Genomic DNA, 19,296 nt, shown 5'->3' with positions numbered 1-19,296 from the left:
AAATGTTAAATTTTGGGACTAGTTGGGTATTGATGTGGAGGTTTCCAGTAGGGCCAATTGATACTCTGGGGCCTTCAGTCAGGGGTGAGGTCAGAGCAGATGACATAGTAAATTAAGTAATTAAGTTTGTATTACTACTTGATGCTGCAGTGGTGGGCTAGTGATTTTTTTTTTTTTTTTAAACACCATACGTGATTTTGCTTTTTATTTCAAATAAAGACAAAAGAAAAGTAAGATTACGTTTAAATACCTAACTGTTGGCTAGTGATGTTATGTATTTTAAAAAGGTAACATGTAATTAGCCTTTTTCTAGAAAATTCTAAGTATATTATTGAAAGTTTATAGAATAAGTTTATAAAATAAAGTTTATAGACTAACTGTTAGAATAAGCTATCTGCAAAGACTGAGCTTTCACTTCATCTTTCCTAAAACAAAAAACCCCTTTGGCACAGGCTTTCCTCACTGTGTATGTTAGGAGCAGTTGCTCAGTAGCACTGCAGCTGTGTAAACTGATACACAGAAAACTAGTGTTTCAGTGAGTTTAACATCTCCCTTTTCCTACCTACTCCGAGTCAAGTTTTTCAGTAGAGAGTTACATCTACTAATCAATCACTCAGTAAGTATCTACTAGGTGTCTGTGGGAGTCCCTGGGTGGTACAAACAGTTAAGCGCTCAACTACTAGCTGAAAGGTTGGTGGTTCAAAATGAAGTTTTATTTGTTCTAGGCTGCCCTTGAAGAGTGCAGAGCATTTTTACAAGAAGATGAAGGCGAAGGAGTCATTATGGTGACAGATCCTCCTTTTGGCGGCCTGGTTGAACCTCTGGCTATTACATTCAAGAAGTTAATTGCTCTGTGGAAAGAAGGTCAAAGCCAAGGTATGTGATTTATTACTTCCTGCAAAATAAACATGCATCTGCTTCCTGTCAAATACTAGCAGAGCCCCGTGAATCAGAACACTGAGAAAATGTACGTCTTGACTGTGTGTCTTTTTTTAAACAGGCTTATTTTTTTGAATTTTTGTTTATTTGATCATATGGCAAACTTTATTACCATGATACGCTTGGTAATAACCTAATCATGTGTTTATAAAATGGCTTATAGGTAAAATATTAGTTTTTGGTGGAGATAGAGCACATTGTAAAGGACAGCAATGAGCTGTTGTCCTTCAATCAGTGAATATTTACTGAGTGTTTAGGTACTGGGAATAGAGTAGTGAACAAAACGCACAAATCGCTGCCCATGTGAGCCTGACGTTTCCTGCTCTTGAAATCCTGCCCCAAACTCTCTGAGGGCACCAGGCTCTGGCCCAGAGCTCTAAATTTTGCCGAGATCGGTATGTGGAGGTCAGACATCCAGCTTCTCAGTGACACACAGATGCCCAACCCTGAAGATGGCTTCATGGCCTTGTGTTACTCTTCAGCTTAAAGTGGCTTAGGACTTCAAAGTATTTTATGTAATTACCTAGTTAGTCAACATAATCATTTTTTTTTAAGATAAGAGTTTCTAGTTTGCAAATTGATAAATTGTATGAGTGTCAGGAGTTATGTGATCAAGCATCTCCATTAAGTGCACTACATAAGCCGTGTGCATTGGGGATAGAATGCAAACAGAATCCGAAACATGACTTATAGTCTTAAGTATTTCACTTATGCCATTCTAAAGTCCACTTTTCAGAAGATACAATCAATGTTATTGGGGAAGGAATAAAGAACTTTGTGGGTTTGCATTCCGTTTCTGCCACATATTAGTGTGAGCTGGAGCATGTTACTTGACATCTGGGGCTTCCATTTCTCCATTTGTAAAATGAGGTTATTAGTATCTGTCTTAGTCATCTAGTGCTGCTCCAATGGAAATACCACAAGTGGATGGCTTTACAAAGAGAAATTTATTCTCTCACAGTCCAGTAGGCTACAAGTCCAAATTCAGGGCATCAGCTCCAGGGGAACACTTTCTCCATTGGCTCTGGAGGAAAGTCCATGTCATCAGTCTTCCTTTGGTCTGGGAGCTTCTCTGCGCAGGAACCTCAGGTCCAAAGGATGTGCTCTGCTCCCAGCACTGCTTTCTTGGTGGTATGAGGTTCCCGTGTGTCTCTGCTTGCTTCTCTCTTTTATATCTCAAAAGAGATTGCATTAAGACACTGATCTTGTCAACCTCATCAGTATAACCTCATCACAGTGATAGAATTTACAACACATGAGGGGATCACATATAATCTCATCATAGTGGTAGAGTTCACAACACATAAGGACATCACATCAGATAACACAATCATACAATACTAGGAATCGTGACCCAGTCAAGTTGCTACACATATTTTTTGGGTGACACAATTCAATCCATGACAGCATCTAACAAAGGATAATTTTAAGGAGACAGTACGGTCAGTGAAAAAGAGGAAGACCCTCAACAGATGGATTGACACAATAGCTGCATCAATGGGCTCAAGCATAACAGTGATTGTGAGGATGATGCAGGACTCAGCAGTGTTTCGTTCCATTGTACATAAGGTCGCTATGAGTTGGAGCCGACCCAATGGCACCTAACAACAACAACAGCAACCTAGCATAGTGCCTAGCCTATACTGGGTGCTCTGTAAATAATAGCTCTATGTCCTGCCTCTCCAAAAATTCATTTTGATGATTGTTTTTAAGAATCTTTTCATAATTCAGAGGATTGATTCAAGATAGTGAGATGTGGCAGAACTAGGATTTAGACTTAAGGCCTTCTGCCTCCTAGGTCAGGCTTCTATTCACTGCAACGGAGCTACCTTTGTGTTTCAAAGTGACAGTCCTTTTTTATTTCCCACTTCTTTATTAATATCTCTGCCTTTACCTTGATTACGTTGTTATTGTTAGGTGCCATTGAGTTGATTTCATCTTATATCAACCCCATATGACAGAGCAGAACTACCCCATAGGGTTTCCTAGGCTGTAATCTTTACAGAAGCAGATTGCCAGGTCTTTCTCCTGTGGAGCTGCTGAGTGGGTTTGAACTCCCAACCTTTCAGTTAGCAGTGAGCGCTTAAGCGTTGTGCTGTCAGGGCTCCTTATGACGATATACATACAAGGATTATTTTTATGTACTCTTTGTATCTGTGTTTAGACATAAAAGAACATCTGCACTGACCTTTGAGAGAGTCAGGTTGTAAATGTCACTCTGGTGAAATTTCTCTCTTTTTTGTATGAGATTTAAGTTTATTGAACAAATGCAATTTCTCCTGATACCACAAGTTTCTCAATTATAGTTATCTATTTTATTTTTTCCTTAATGCCAATTTCTGATCTCTCCTCCCCCCTTTTTTTGTGATCTACTAGATGACAGTCACAAAGAACTACCCATTTTCTGGATTTTCCCCTATTTTTTTGAATCTCGAATTCGTCAGTTTTTTCCAAGCTTCTGCATGCTGGATTACCAGGTATAGTAAATATTCTCCTATCTGGCATGGTTGGGAATGGGTATTCTGCTTAAATAAATCTTTCTGATAAGACTGTCTATCATCTTTGGTAAATTAAAACACTCTATGCTGTATTAAACCCTAAAATTATACCACACGTAGCTTAGTCCAGCGGTGCCTAAATGTCTGTAATAGCCAGGGTGCTTGATAAAAATAAAGATTCTTCAGTACCAAATTAAAGCTACTGAGTCAACATCAGAGGGTGAAGTCCCAGGGAAAAAAAATATTTTTACCAAGCTTCCCAGGGGATTCTGAAGTACAACTATTTTTTGGAAAAACTAATCTAATCTTTTATTATCACTGGAACATTTTTTACACCCTAGGATCATCATTATGAACACCAGTTCTCCCTGTTTGGAGGTTGTAGAGAAGTAAGTCGCTTTTTCTAGTTGGTAGGGTTCCATGTGCAGTTTACTATGCACTCAGTTTTACCATTTGTAAAACATTTCTCTAGGTTTATTATTATTATTATTATTCCTTTCTGAGTCTTTTGATTTTTTCCTTTTTTTTCTATTACTTTAGGCTCATTTTGTGGTATAGTACTTTTTTCCTTTTATGTTAGTCTTCTTCATCAAATGAAAAATTTCAGAGTCTCTTCTCCTTCGTCATTGATCTTTTCCCGTAGACCTTGATTAGGCCTTCTTTCTGACATTGCCTAAGATGACTATAAGCCCCCAAACCACAGTGCTGTGAAAAAACAAAATCACTAAATCTCTTACTTCAAAATACTTTTCAGGTAAGAGAAGAGAGGGAATGCTTCAAATCTTCATAAAACATAAATTATGTAGACACTTCAGTGATAAAGCAATTGAGGAGTACTGAATAAAAATTTCTAGTCATCAAAGCTTGAGAAAACCAAGAGTTTGTCAAGGGCAGATTAGAAAAGAAGGATGGGATAATGAAAAATTCTGATTTTAAGTCAGAAGAAGTTTGAGTTGTCACACTGCCTGTTAGAGGCTGTTTAATTTTGAGAGAACTCATTTTATCTTCCCAGCTGTTTCCTTCCTTACCTATAAAATAAAATGATTGAACCAGAACAGGGATGGCAGATAAGTTTCACTTCTATTGCTAAGCCTGATAAATTGGTAGTGACTTTCTGGAACATTCGTTGAGAATACCAGGCTCGGTGGCAAAGAGTAATGTGATTGATTAGTGATGTCTGCCAGGGGGCAGGGTCATTAGTGTCCTGTATTTGCCATATCTGAACTAGGTGGTCTCGCAACCTTACATCCTGAACGTTCTATGATTTTTCGTTTCTACGTAATATAGGACACTTGCCTCAATTGTTAAGAGTAGAGCTATTTGCTTTTATTTGTTATCTTTTTTTTTCTTTTTAAAAATCAACCTGTATAAGAACTTTAGTGTTTTTTCAGGGCTAGTTTCACATTCAGAAATGAAGATATTTTGACAAGTATTTTAAGAAATTATTGCAAATTACATGATGGCAACTTAAATTCTGAAAATTCAGTATATAACAAGCATAAACCATTTAGTGGGTTTGGAGTGAAAAGGAAGATAGGTATATACAGTAATGTTAAATAAGAAGTTATGTGGGATATGGGGAATACAACTAAAAGACTTTATTGGTGTGGTAGAAATTGGTTGATGGAGCTAAAGAGTGCACTTGGGACCTTTTGAGTATACTGAAATTAAATATAACTCAGTTCTCAGGGAGTTATGAAAATGCAAATGCTCTGTCTTATTTAATCTTCGATTCCCAGCATGATGCTTGGAATATCCCCTCCACACGCCCCCCCAAAAAAAAAAACCCGTTGCCGTTGAGTCGATTCCGACTCATAGCAGCTGTATAGCACAGAGTAGGACTACCGCATAGGGTTTCCAAGGAGTAGCTGGTAAATTCAAACTGCCAGCCTTTTGGTTAGCAGCCTAACGCCTAACTACAGCATCACCAGGGCTCCGCCTGGAACACAGTAGGTGCATGATAAATGTTTGTTGACTTGGATGTCTTGTTCTCTGTGTAACTAGTTTCAGTCTCATGTTACGGAAGACATTTGCGTATAGATAAAATTAAAAGTTAGGAATTGCAGAGATTTTATGCTTTTCCTCATTTCTATACAGTACTTCATCACATTAGTCAGTTCCATGAAAGAAATTTCCTATTTGAAAATGCCTCTCATCATCATTGTGAGTGAAATGAAAGGAATAATGACAGGAAAATGGTTTATCAGCTCTACCGCCAGTGATACGCAATTTGCAAAATTGTGTTTGCTTTACAGCACTTCCATAGGAGGTTTATTTGTGTGGATAAAGCTATGAAATATGGGTGCACGTTAGAGGTTCGTTAATTTACCCTAGAAGCGTGCATTTTATATACCATATGTTTATACTTAATTAGTACAACAAACCCATATTTAAAAATAATAATAATCTCAATTAGGTTATGCAAAATCAGGCAATCAACCACCTCCCTGACACATATATTCTCTTAACTCCTTGGGTAACCATAAAGAAATTATTCTTGTTTTCTTTCTCTCTCTCTTCCATCTGCTATTATATTGCACAGAATAGTCTATATACTAGAGATTTTTCTAAAATATTTTCCAACGTTTGAAAATCTTTGTAAGATTCTCTTGTGAAGAATTTTTTTCCTTATGACACTCATAAATGTTCAAAACATCTTTGTTGAATTTAATAAACAACATTTATTAAGTACACAGAGGAGTGTATTAGGGAAAATTATGATTTAAATCATTTTAAAAGAAAACTAAGGTACTATTTTGAAGTGATTTTGAAGTAAAATCTATTTTTGTATATTAGTCTTTAATAGGTAACATATAATCATAGAATTTTAAAGTTGGAAAGAAACAGAGGTAACCTAGGCTAACTTCCCAGTGTAAAAACCCTCTTCACTAAATTCATGACAAGCAGTCATCTAGCCTCACTTGAATGCTTTCAGTGAGCTGAGTCCTACAGCCCTACAAGGTAACTCAATTTATTTAATAGCTCTAATCGTTAGAAAATTTTCTCACATTGAGATAAAATATGCTCCCCATTAACTTCTAACCATTGGTTCTAGTTCTGTTCTCTGAAGCAATTAAGGATAAGTCTAATTTTTATTCCACATGACAACCTTTCAGTTATAAAATAGCTGTCAAATTCTCTCAGTCTTCTCTTTTCTGAATAAATACCTACAATTTGTTAAACTATAAATTGTATTTATTCCTATTATTTTCAGTAAAAATGAACCAGTTTATCAATGTCTCTGTTAATGACTGAATACCCAAAAACCAAACCTGTTGCTGTTGAGTGAATTCCGACTTATGGCAACCCCAGGTGTTACAGAGTAGAATTGCTGCATAGGGTTTTCTTGGCGGTAATCCTAATGGAAGCAGATCACCAAGCCTTTCTTCCATGGTACTGCTGGGTAGGTTCAAACTGCAAATCTTTAGGTTATTAGTGAAGTGCAAACTGGTTGTGCAACCTAGGGAGCTTAATAACTGAATGTGGGTCTTCGTATGTGATCTAACCTCATACTTTTCTTGTGATATTATACTTCTTGATAGGCCCACTGTGAGCCCACACCAGCTTTTACGGTTGGGCTGCACTGTGGACTCACTGTGCTAACAGCTGAAAACCTCTTAAGTTTTTTTTCCACACTACCCTTTGTTTAGCTGGGTGTCCTTACCCGGTACTCATTTTCCCCTACTGCTTAAGCTTATTAGTTATTCTTTCTAAATTTGTTCATGTGTAATTTGGTAGGTCTTTCTCCCATGACTTATCCAGGGCATTGGTGTTAAACTGGACAGGGCCTAAGACAGAGCCTTGGGATGTGCCATGTGAGGCCTCTCTTTCCATTGTTAGCAGTTCCTTACATTTTTGTGATTTGACTGTTAAGTAGCTAACTTGCAAGCCAATTCTGTTGTGAATCCTTAAGTGTGTTCTTGTTTAAAACTCAAACAATTCATTACAACTTTTTTGTAAGTTGGGATCTACCTGTGTTAACCTCATAAAAATCTGATGATATTCTTGTGGACTATCTAAAGCAGTAGTTCTCAAACTTAAGTGTGTTAAAACACAGGTGTCTGGGCCCCACCTCCAGAGATTCTGATTTATTAGAGCCTGGGTGGGGCCCAAGTATTTGCATTTCTAACAAAATCTCAGATGTTGATGCTCTTGACCCACAGATCACTCTTTGAGAATGACTGATAAAAAGAAAGCTGAATTTAGTGCCCAGGTGGATTCCTGGCAGATTTAAAACCAAATTAAAAATGTGTATGAGTAATAGAGGGGTTGGAGGAGTAGAAGGAAGCAGAAAACTAATAGAAATCATTCTTCTTGACTTCAGTTTACTTTCAAGATAATCTGCTGAAACTGGAAGTTGAGTTAGAGATCTTGAGGAGAGAGGTGAATGTTTGAAATTGTCCTGTGGGGAGAACAACTAGAGTTGTGAATCTCTGTCTTCGTCTCCATCTTTCTGTTTACCTCTCCCCTATGCCAATGTTTTGGATTTTATCAAGGGTTGCTTTGTGGCCTAGAATGTGGTTTATTCTGGAGAATGTTCCATGTGCATTGGAAAAGAATGTGTAGTTTGCTGCTATTGGGTACAGTGTTCTGTGTATGTCTTTGAGGTAAGTTGGTTGATGGTGGCATTTAGATCTTCCGTATCTTTGTTGAGTTTCTTTCTAGATGTTTTGTCCTTTACCAAGATTGGTGTGTTGAAGCCTCCTACTATAATTGTGGAGCTATTTCTCTTTTCAGTGCTGTTATAATTGTGGAGCTATTTCTCTTTTCAGTGCTGTTAGAGTTTGTTTTATGTATTTTGGAGCCCTGTTATTGGGTGCATAGATATTTATTAAGGTTATGTCTTCTTGGTGGATTGCCCCATTAATCATTATATAATGTCGTTCCTTATCTTTTATGGTTGATTTTGCCTTAAATTCTATTTTATCTGAGATTAGTATTGCCACACCTGCCCTTTTTTGGTCACTGTTTGCTCCATATGTATTTTTCCATCCTTTGATTTTTAATATATTTATGTCTTTGTTTCTGAGGTGTGTCTATTGTAGACAGCGTACTGATGGATCATTTTTTTTTAATCCATTCTGCCACTCTCTGTCTCTTTATAGGTGCATTTAGGCTATTTACATTCAGTGTGATTATTGATAGGTGTGAGTTTATTGTTGTCACATTGTTGTGCTTTTTTTGAGGAGTGGGTGCTGACGTTTCCTTTATTCCTCTTACTTTCCTGTGCTGAGTTTCGTTTGTGGATTTTCTTTCTTTCATTATTATAGGTTTTTGTTTACAGAGTCTTTATATTTTTCTTCTTTTTTGTTCTGATGAATAGGTTTGTTAACTTTCTTTGTGTTTACCTTGAAATTTACCATTATCTTCCTAAGTTTGAATCAATCTTTTATTACTTGATATCGCCTTGACTTCCTCTTCATTTGAGAATTCTATACTTATGCGTTTTATTCCCCTTTTTATTCTTTTGACATTGTTGTCATTTACGGATTGACATCTGTGTTTACCTGTTTTAAGTCTTTTAGCTTTGTTTTATTACTGAGAGTTCTTTACCTAGGTTGATATCTGGCTGATGGCCATCCTGTGTCCTAGACTCAGTTGTTGTCTAATGTTGTTGGTTCTTTAACTGAAGGACTCCCTTTAATATTTCTTGCAAATTTGGTTTGGCTTTTACGAATTCATGTAATTTATGTATATTTGGAAATGTCCTAATTTTGTCATGTTTCTAAGAGAGAGTTTTGCAGGATATATTATTCTTTGTTGGCAGTTTTTTTTCTTTCGAGGTTTTATATATGTTGTCTCATTGCCTTTGTCTGCAGTTTCTGCCGAGTAATTAGAGCTTAGTCTTAATGGTTCCCCTTTGTAAATGGCTTTTCATTTTTCTCGAGCTGCTCTCAGGATTCTCTCTTTGGTTTTGGCAAGTGTGATTATGATATGTCTTGGTGACTTTCTTTGGGGTCTATCCTATATGGAATTCATTGAGCTTCTTGGATGGTCAGCTTTTCATCTTTCATTATATTTGGAAGTTTTCTGCCAGCAATCTTCTCTGTGTTTTCCATCTTCTCCCCCTATTCTGGAACCCTGATCACATGCATATTTTTGCTCTTAATTGTGTCCCATTTAATTCTTAGGTTTTCTTCATTCTTTTCTCTGATTTTTCCTCAAACAAAGTGGCATCCTTGGATTTGTTTTTAATCTTGCTGATTCTGTCTTCCAGTGTTTCAGATTTGCTCTTAAACCCTCTATTGAGTTGTCCATTTCTGAAATTGTGTTGCTTATCTTTCGGATTTCTAGTTGCTGTTTTTGTATGATTTCTAATTATTTATTTTTACATTTTGTTCTTGTATTATTTTCTTGAATTCTTCTGTTTGTGTTTTCCTTGATTTTGGCTATATTTTCGTTGGTTTTCTGTTTTCCATGATTTTGTCTATTTTTTCCTTCATTTCTTTTCTGTTTTCCTTGCTCTCTTTCCTAATCTCTTGGAGAGCCCTAAATATTAAGTCTTTTGAATTCCATATCAGATAGTTCCACTGCCTTTTCTTCTACCAGAAGGGTATCTGAATCTTTATTTTGATCACTTGCTGGAGCCATCTTATCCTCCTTTTTATGTGTTTTGATATTGTCTGCTGTCTCCAAGACATTAAGTATTATTTACCTTATTTACTGATTGTATGTTCATTTGTTTCAACCTGCTTTTTTGTTTTGCTTTGGTAGGTCAGGCATGCTTGCTGCTTGCTCATCTATGGGCACGATAGCTCTCACCACCTTTTGCGGGTGGTCAGGGCAGCAGCAGGCAGGGCGAACCTACTTCACTGTACACTGGTTTGATGAAGTGGCTGAGGGTGGACTGGTGGATGCTGTCTGCTTCCTGATGTTGGCCCAGCATTGTGGTAGTGTTCACAGCCCCTCGCCAGATAGGTGGTGGTGTCGGATGGGGAGTGGTACTGGCCTACTTCCCACCGTTCAGCAACTGGCTAAGTGGTGGGAGGGGAGGAGTGGTGTGGGGCCAGTGAGGTAGTGGGCCTGAGCACCAGGGAGGCTCCAGCCATGGCAGCATAGTGGGGGCTGGTGGGAAGGGAGTGATGTAGTACGGGGCTAGGGGGGTAGAAATGAGAGATAAAGAAAAAAAGTAGCTGGCAGGTGGGGTTGGAGCAGACCTGGGGGCTAGGTGGGAGTGGGAAAGAAAAGGAAGAAAGAGAAAAGAAAAACGAAAAAAAAAAATGAAAAGGGAAAAATGGTGGCGCAGTGGAGGTTGGCCATTGGGGGCAGGGTGGATCCAGGGGCCGGGGGAAGGAAGAGGAATTGACATACTGGACTAGGCGGGAGGGAGGAAGAAAATAAAAACATACAGGAAGAGAAAAAAAAATGACATTCTGGGGGCCGTGGGTGGGGGTGGGGTGTACCTGGGGCAGCGGCGGGCCAGTGCGTCCGTGGCTCTCTAGCCACAGTGGCGTAGCAGGGTCCGGTGGGAAGGTGGGGAGGTAGAGTACAGGGCTAGGTGGGAGGGCGAGAAAAAGGAAGAAAGAGAAAAAAGGAAATAAATAAATAAATAAAAATAAAAAAACTAGCTGTGTGGTTGGGGCCAGTGATTAGGGGTGAGGCAGACCCGAGGGCAGGTGGGAAGGAACGGGAGGTGGACTGCGGGGCTGGGTGGGAGGGGAAAAGTAAAGAAAGAAAATAAAGAGAGAAAACAATGGCAGTGTGGCAGGAGCTGCTGGGTGGGGGCAAGGCAGACCTGGGGTGGTAGTGGGCCAGTGGCTCTGTAGCCACTGTGGCGAGGCAGGGTCTGGAGGTGGGGGGGGAAGGGAGTGACGTATGGGGCTAAGTGGGAGGAAGAAAGAGAATAGATAAAAAAGAAAAACAAACTGGCAATTTGATGGGGGTGGTGACTGGTGATAGGGTAGACCTGAGGGCTGGTTGGAAGTGAAGGGGGGCGATTTACGGGTCCAGGTGGGAGGGAGACAGGAGGAAAAAGAAGAGAAAGAAAAAAGAGAAAAATAGGCACAGCTTGAGCCAGTGAGGGGGGGCCTTGTGGCCAGTGGGTCTCTAGCTGCAGTGGTGTGGCATGGCCTGGCGGGAAGAGGGGGAGGTGGTGTATGGGGCTAGATTGAAGGGAGAAAGAAAAAGAAGAAAGGGAAAAGAAAAAAAGATGGCATGGTGGGAGTCAGTAGGTGGGGGTGGGGCAGACCCAGGGTGGTGACAGGCCGGTTGCTCTCTGGCTGAGGCAGCATGGTGTGGTCCATTGGGAAGGGATGGAGGTGGCGTACGGTTCTAGGTGGGAGGAAGAAAGAAAAGGAAGAAAGGGAAAAAAAATGTTGCAGTGGGAGACAGTGGGGGTGGGGCAGACCTGGAGCAGCAATGAAACTGTGGCCCTCTAGCCAAAGTGGCATGATGTGGCCTGGCGGGAAGGAGTGGAGGTGGCATATGAGCTAGGTGGGAGGGAGAAAGAAAAGGAAGAAAGAGGAAAAAAACTAAAAAAAATGCCTTGGCAGAATCTGGCGGGTGGGGTGGGGCAAACCTAAGGTGGCAGTGGGTCACTGGCTCTCTAGCTGACGCAGTGTGGCCCAACAGAAAGGGATGGAGGTATTGTACAGGGCTAGGTGGGAGGGAGAAAGAAAAGGAGGAAAATGGGGAAAAAATGGTGTGGCAGGTAGGGGCGGGGTGGACCTGTGGTGGCAGTGGGCCGGTGGCTCTCTAACCAAGCGGCATGTTGTGGCCTGTTAGGAAGGGGTGGAGGTAGCGTATGAGGCAGAAAGGTTAGGGATGGAAAGCGTGTTTCTCTGGTTACCAGGTGCTCTGTCTCCTGTAGGGAGCTCTGTGAAGTTGCCTTCCTGTACTCCCTGTCTGGGGTCGTTGCTTTCTCTGTTCCAAGATGGCAACGCTGTGCTGTGTTGATTGGCAGGAGACCTCCACTCTGTATCTCTCCTTGTTCTCTGTTTTCCATCAGTTTCTTCTTCCATTCAGTGTTTTATCTAGTTCTTTATTCCTTCATTTGATGCTTAGGGTTACAGGATTAACGTTTGTATCTGTTTTAGTCAGTCTTTCGGTCTTTGCTGCACGGGAATGGCATGGTACGTCTGTCTGTGGTGACATATTGGCCCTACCTCCTCTTGGTTAACAAATCTTGTGTTGACTCATTTGAGTAAATTTTCTTCTTGCCTTTTTTTTTTAAACTTTCCAGGTAGATTATGATAATCATGCACTTTATAAACATGGAAAGACAGGTCGAAAACAGTCTCCTGTGCGGATTTTCACCAACATTCCACCTAACAAAATAATCCTTCCTACTGAAGAAGGCTACAGGTAAGATCACAGTGGGACTTCGATGTCTATGAATCACTGAAAATGAAGATACAAAATGGAACAACCAGAGCGGAAACAATGAGAATGTTCACACATTTTGAAGGATGTAACCAACGTCACTGAACAACTTGTGTAGAAATTTTTGAATGGGAACCTAAACTGATGTGTAAACGTTCACAATAAAATATTATTATTAAAAGAAAAGAAAGATACATAGCTCTAAAAGTAAAATTTGTTTAATATGGATTCATATATACTTCTATTAATTTTAAATTTGGTCCATAATTTTATATTGAATTTGGATTACATCCAATTTTTGTAACAGGTGTCTTGTAAACTGTTATCTACTCTGTTAATCTCAATGACTACCTCTGGTTGGTTCTCTACATTTATTTCTTTCCTCTAGATTTTGCCCTCTGTGTCAACGATATGTTTCTTTAGAGAATCAACACTGTGAGCACTGTGATTCTTGCACATCCAAGGTACTGTTTTCTTATAGAATACCTCTTTATTAGTTTTATTTTAGTTTATTAATTTCATTACATTTGTGTAATTTTTTTTAATATTATAATTTACATCAATATGTGTGCTCTTTCATGAGTTTTGCTTTAATGCTATATTTTAATTATAATTATGGAGCTCAGCAGGCTTTTTAAAATACTTAGTTGGCTTCATCATCATCAGCAATTATTTGAATTCATTTTTATATAGTACTATATGACTGCTAAAATTATGAGTGTTTCAAATAAGGCACTAAATGAGTGCTAAATTTATATATACATGTGTATATATAAAATTTATATATACTTATGACTTTCAAATAAAGTATTGAGCTACTAGATACCATCACTGTTCCAATGAAATAATAACATGTATTCTGCACATTTATGTGCCAGGCCTTTTTCTGAAAGCTTTATATGGATTAACTCATTCAGTCCTGACAACAGCCTTACAAAGTAGGTAGTTATTCCTGATTCTCACAGATGAGGGAAGGCTACAAGGGACGTAAAACAAAACAAAACAAAACCCAGTTACTGCTAAGTTGATTCTAATTCATGGCAACTCCATGTGTGCAGAGTAGAACTGTGCTCCATACGGTTTTCAAGGCTGTGACCTTTTGGAAGCAGATTGCCAGGCACCCCTGGGTGTGTTTGAATTGCCAAACCTGCAGATAGTAGTCGAGCAAGTAACAGTTTTTGTTACCCAGGGATTCCAGACAAAGGAAATACCTCTATTTATTATTTAGGAAGGTAGGATGATGCTTAAGATGCTTTGTTTATTATAACTAAATCTGGTTAGAAAGGGCGTGTGAATCTCCGTTTGGCTGATCAGCACAAACTATTCCCCAAAGAAACGTTATATAACTACTAGAAAGTGTTTTTCATAATTGTATAATTTCATTACTGGTTATACTTGTTTTTAACTATGTAGCACATCTGATGACATATTCCTTCCATTAGTTTAGAAATTATTTGTATTCTTCATTTCTAAATATTATGCCCCACATCATAGAAAGTTCAAAATGGAGAAGACAAAACTTTAGTATTTAGGGATAGACACATAAGCTGTAAAAATAAACAAAAGCAAGGTATGATCACAAAAACCAGAATAGGTGTTACTCCCTAGGGAAGGAGGAAGGCTGTGATTGGGAAGGGGCACATGGGAAAGTTCCTAGGGGGCTGCTGAGAGTTGACTTCCTGACCTGGTGGGCTTTATCAATGTTTACTTTATAATACAGGTAGTTCTCAGCTTATGACATATTCAAGTTATGATGAACTGCACTTAACTACCATCTGGGTTTTTTTTTGGTACCTCTTATAGTTAGTAATATGTACTACATAAAGTGTTGCAGCACGTAATTTGCTGATGTTATTATTTGCCGATGTTCACTCGCAGGTGTTCAGTGTTACGGTTGTTTACTGTTCAAAATACTGCCATATGGCAGGCTCTGGCAATAATAATGAAAACTTAAAAAAAAAAATCAGAACTGACTTACAGCGAAGTCATTCGAATGGAACCCCATTGTAAGTCGGGGACTACCTGTACTCATTAAGCTGGACATACATGTTTTATGCATTTTTTGAGATATGTTTTATTTCACAGTTTTAAGATTACTCAGACAGGAACCAGTAATATCTATCCAAATTACATAAAGTTCTCAAATTTGAATTTCATTAAGGATTGTACAATATGGATACATAAAATTATGAATCATTCTTTTGAAATTTTTATTGAGTCCTTTTTTGTGCAGATTGGTTTGCTGCATGGACTTTCAAGATCATTGAGATAAATCTTCTAGTTTTCAGTTAAGGAAATTGAGGCCCAGAGAGGAGACATATAGTTGAGTGGAGAAATGCATAAATTAAATCAAAGTATTTAATTGTGAAGCCCAGGAAAGTGAGAAATAAGGAATGAATAATTTACACAGATTTTAATAAGACATTTTAATTTTTAATTGTGGAACCTGATTTTTAGTGACAAATTAAACATAATTTATAAATTGTTTTTGTAGGATGGCAGGAAATGGAACCATTGCTTTCTCTGCAAAAAGTGTGTAAAGCCTTGTGAGTATTGAGACTTGGTGTTTGACAGCCTTTCTGGAAAACATTTTAGAATTTTTCTTCATCTAAATAGGATTTTTGTTTAATTGTATTCATAAAAGAAAAAATAATGAATGTAGAGACTTGCATTCATTTACTTGCTTTTTAAGTTTTATGGTTACTAAATTGTACATTCTCTGCTTCATAGGGACAAGCAATTCTCCTAACCTGTTTCAGTGCAGTAGTTGATTTGGCTTATTTTAACAGGGCTTTGTGTCACTTGGCCAGCCCCTGCTATCTCAGTGGCTGGGAGCTTATTGGAGAAGGGCTAAATTTGGTGCCTTGTAACAAGAAGAAGTTGGTGGCTTACGTGGGATTCTAAGCTCTTTACCTTGTTTTCTTTAGCCAAATTGTAACCAGATATGCAAACCAATCACAATATTTGAAGTAAACACTATGCATGCTTTCTTATCTTAAAAGTTAGTAAAGTGAAAAATTATAGTAAGTAAACTTACTGTAAAACTTAATTTTTATCTTTCAGCCTGGATCCACTGTAGCATTTGCAATCACTGTGCTGTTCCAGACCATTCCTGTGAGGGTCCTAAAGATGGCTGCTTTATTTGTGGTGAATTAGATCACAAACGCACCACTTGCCCTAACATCTCCTTATCTAAGAGAGCTAACAAGTTAGTTGAATTCTTTTATTTACTAGAAAAATTTTTCCTTGCACGACTCTTACAAAGCAAGCTGTACAAGTATGCAGTAGTCAGAGGATTCAGACATGCTAAGTTAATTGTTACATTCACTATTATTGTTGAAAAGATACTAACAAAACTTGTAAAGTCACAATCTCTATTAGTAATCATTTACTCAAAAATTATGTGTTGTTTGCATAGATGGGGGACGAGAGGATATGAAGATGAGTAAAAGAGCTTGCTTTCCTAAAGTTTACAATTTTACAGGCTGAGACATGAAAATAACCAAAAAATAAGGCAGCAAGTGATTAACTGCACATCTCCTATGTCCAGCTGTAATTTGATAGAGGGTGAGGTTATATTTCACTGTAGGGTAAGAGTTCATGCTTATTGAAGGACTCTGTAAGGCAGGCTTCAAGGGACAGATCAGATTCAGACTTGTGGTAGCAGGAAAGTCTGGAGAAGGCATTTCAGATTGAATGTAACGTGTAATTCCATAGTAGAAAACTCGTTGCTGTCGAGTCAGTTCCGACTCATAGCGACCCTATAGGATAGAGTAGAACTGCCCCATAGAGTTTCCGAGGAGCGCCTGGTGGATTTGAACTGCTGACCTTTTGGTTAGCAGCTGTAGCACTTAACCACTACACCACCAGGGTTTCCAATTCCATAGTAGAGAAATCATAAAATAATTTTTATAAGTAAATCAGATGAAAGGGAAATATTTAGAAATATTTAATATTTAAATATTTCAAACTTTTATTACCTTTCTTTTCTATCATTATTTTCACTACTACCACCAATATTTGGTATTGATTATAAACCAGAGAAAAGTTATACGGGTGACATTAGCATATTTGGGAAAACCATTGCTGTTTCAACTGGGCTAATTTGAATGATTATAATTATCCTTTTTTTTTTTTTTTAACTAAAGGGATGATAGAGGTTGAGTCCTCTTATTTTGTTGATAAGAAAATGGAGACTCTTGCCTAAAGTCACACACTTATTAGGTGCAGATTACCAGATACCCAAATTTAACATTTCATGAACATTGAAATCAAGATAGAAAATTCTGAGCTATCATATGAGTTGTGATGAAAAAACACTTATTAGTATTAGAAGTATATGATGCATTAGTTACTATTTTGTGATTTGTGTTAGAATTCTTTTCTATTTTTTGATTTATTTTTATTAGTAAATTTCTTTTTTCCATTAAGACTCAGCCACTTAAACTCTACCTCCTACTTAAACTGCCTCTTCCATTACTTTTTATCAAATTTATGCTTATTTTAAATAATTATTTCCATTAAGTAACCCAGAGTGGAAATGGAGTTTTAAAAAATTAACTAAAGAGGCTGTCGTGTAGGCTTTTAATATCTTAGAAAATTAATAGAGAGATACTCAGGTTTGACATGCATAAACTTGTTCAGTTTATTGCAAGGTAGTCACGGCAAGGCACGCAAGTAAGACCTCACAACATTCATTCAGAACCAGAGAATCAGAATTTACAGTTATGATTACAATGTTAGTTCAATGGTTAGAGTCCAAATCTTTCAATTTCAGGCTCTTACCTTTAATGAGAGGAAGGCTTAACCACAGCTAGAACTTAGCAGAGGTCTGTCATAGCTAGGGTCTAAGGTTGGTGGTGGTGGACAGAGTCTCCGTTCCATCTCTATCTTCTGTCAGTGAGTGAGTAGAAATTTTAGGGTTTATATGTGAATTTGTCACCTTGGCTCCACACAACAAGGGCTAGTATGACGTCAGAGACTAGTATGTTGTGTCTTTTCTCCAGTGTTAGAGAGTAGCCGAATGATGCATTTTCTCTTCAAGGTTAGAAATTAGGGAAGTTGTTTAGATTTATGTTTTGTTGTATCACAGCATGCAGGGTCAAAGTGAACTTAAGGGTTATTTACATTCTTTACATACTTCACTTGCGTCTATGTTTCTATGTCTAAGCTCAGAAAGTTTCTAAATAATTTTCTCATGACTTACAGGTTACTAATGACTTATCATTAATATTAGAGAGCCTAACAAAAGTAGACATAGTTCTAAGTTCATATTATGAGTGCTTATTTTGAAAGCATAATAGTGTCTTATACCTTAGGAGATTTGAGATCAGTATAGAAACATGGAACAGAGGCTTATTGAAGAATATTATCAAATATCTTCCCATAGAAACCTTTGAGAGTAGAATGCAACCTGATAAACTATTGGTCTGGGACTGTTACTGTTCTCAGTGTAGTTCTGGGTGGAAACAGGAAGATAACATGCTCAGCCTTTGCCTCTGTAAACTTATGATACATGGAAACTGAACCTGCATTTTGATAATATAGTGTAGGCTCTTAAAAACAAACAAACAAACCTGTTGCCATCGAGTCGATTCAGACTCATAGCAACCCTGTAGGACAGAGTAGACCTGCCCCATAAGGTTTCCAAGGAGCAGCTGGTGGATTTGAACTGCTGACATTTTGGTTAACAGCCGTAGCTTTTAACCACTGCACCACCAGGGCCCCTTAGGCTCCCTCCTGGGTTTTAAATAGTCAGTCTGTTTTGTAGTGATACAGAGAAACCTGTGAGAGCTGAACTTGACAGGGACTGCCTTGTTTTTCTGGGTCTCGGAAGTTTTTGGCCTTTGACAGGTTGCAGTCTTACTGCTTTTTTATTGCTCTCTATTGGAAAATATTTGAGTTTTCCTTCTCTGACAGGTTTCCACCTTACACAGGTTCCGGCTTTCACTGTTTTTACTGTATATTGTTTTCATTGTGGGAATTCATCTGTGTCTTTTCAGTGTAGATTTTACGAAGTTTAAATTCTAAGAGCAAATCCCTTGGGATGTGGTATACCTGGTGTCTTAGTCATCTAGTGCTGCTACAACAGAAATACCACAAGTGGATGTCTTTAACAAAGAGAAATTTATTTCCTTACAGTAAAGTAGGCTAAAAGTCCAAATTCAGGGTGTCAGCTCCAGGGGAGGGCTTTCTGTCTGTCTCTTGGCCTTCTCATCAGTGTTCCCCTGGACTAGGAGCTTCTCGGCCCAGGGACCCCGGTCCAAAGGACGCGCTCTGCTCCTGGCACTGCTTTCTTGACAGTTTGAGGCCCCCAATTCTCTGCTTGCTTCCGTTTCCTTTTATCTCTTGAGAGATAAAAGGTGGTGCAGGCCACACCCCAGGGAAACTCCCTTTACATTGAATCAGGGATGTGGCCTGAGTAAGGGTGGTGGTACACTCCCAGTGAAATCTGGTAGAGTGTTGAGTTTTAGTCCTGCTTATTCGTGGATGAGCAGAAGAGAAATTTGTTTAAATTTATTTTTACAGGCATGCATAG

General features: G+C 38.4%; 1 protein-coding gene across 5 annotated transcripts in view; it reads left to right on the top strand.

Moving 5' to 3' along the window:
* ZCCHC4 (zinc finger CCHC-type containing 4) overlaps positions 1–19,296 on the top strand; it is a 52,341-nt gene that overhangs the window by 28,802 nt on the left and 4,243 nt on the right. For 4 of the 5 annotated variants that reach the window (XR_002823886.1, XM_023730239.1, XM_023730240.1 and 1 more), the window contains exons 7-12: positions 726–876; positions 3,316–3,416; positions 12,619–12,740; positions 13,147–13,222; positions 15,253–15,304; positions 15,822–15,966. Coding sequence is in view for 4 of the 5 variants with exons in the window: in XM_023730239.1 (XP_023586007.1) it covers positions 726–876; positions 3,316–3,416; positions 12,619–12,740; positions 13,147–13,222; positions 15,253–15,304; positions 15,822–15,966 (647 nt within the window). In the remaining variant the exon portion in view is untranslated. The remainder of the gene's footprint in view (positions 1–725; positions 877–3,315; positions 3,417–12,618; positions 12,741–13,146; positions 13,223–15,252; positions 15,305–15,821; positions 15,967–19,296) is intronic. The other variant, XM_023730241.1, reaches the window with a different exon arrangement.

Source organism: Trichechus manatus, unplaced genomic scaffold, assembly GCF_000243295.1.
Source record: "Trichechus manatus latirostris isolate Lorelei unplaced genomic scaffold, TriManLat1.0 scaffold00034, whole genome shotgun sequence".
NCBI classification, from domain to species: Eukaryota; Metazoa; Chordata; class Mammalia; order Sirenia; family Trichechidae; genus Trichechus; species Trichechus manatus.
This window is presented reverse-complemented; position numbering and strand designations above follow the sequence as displayed.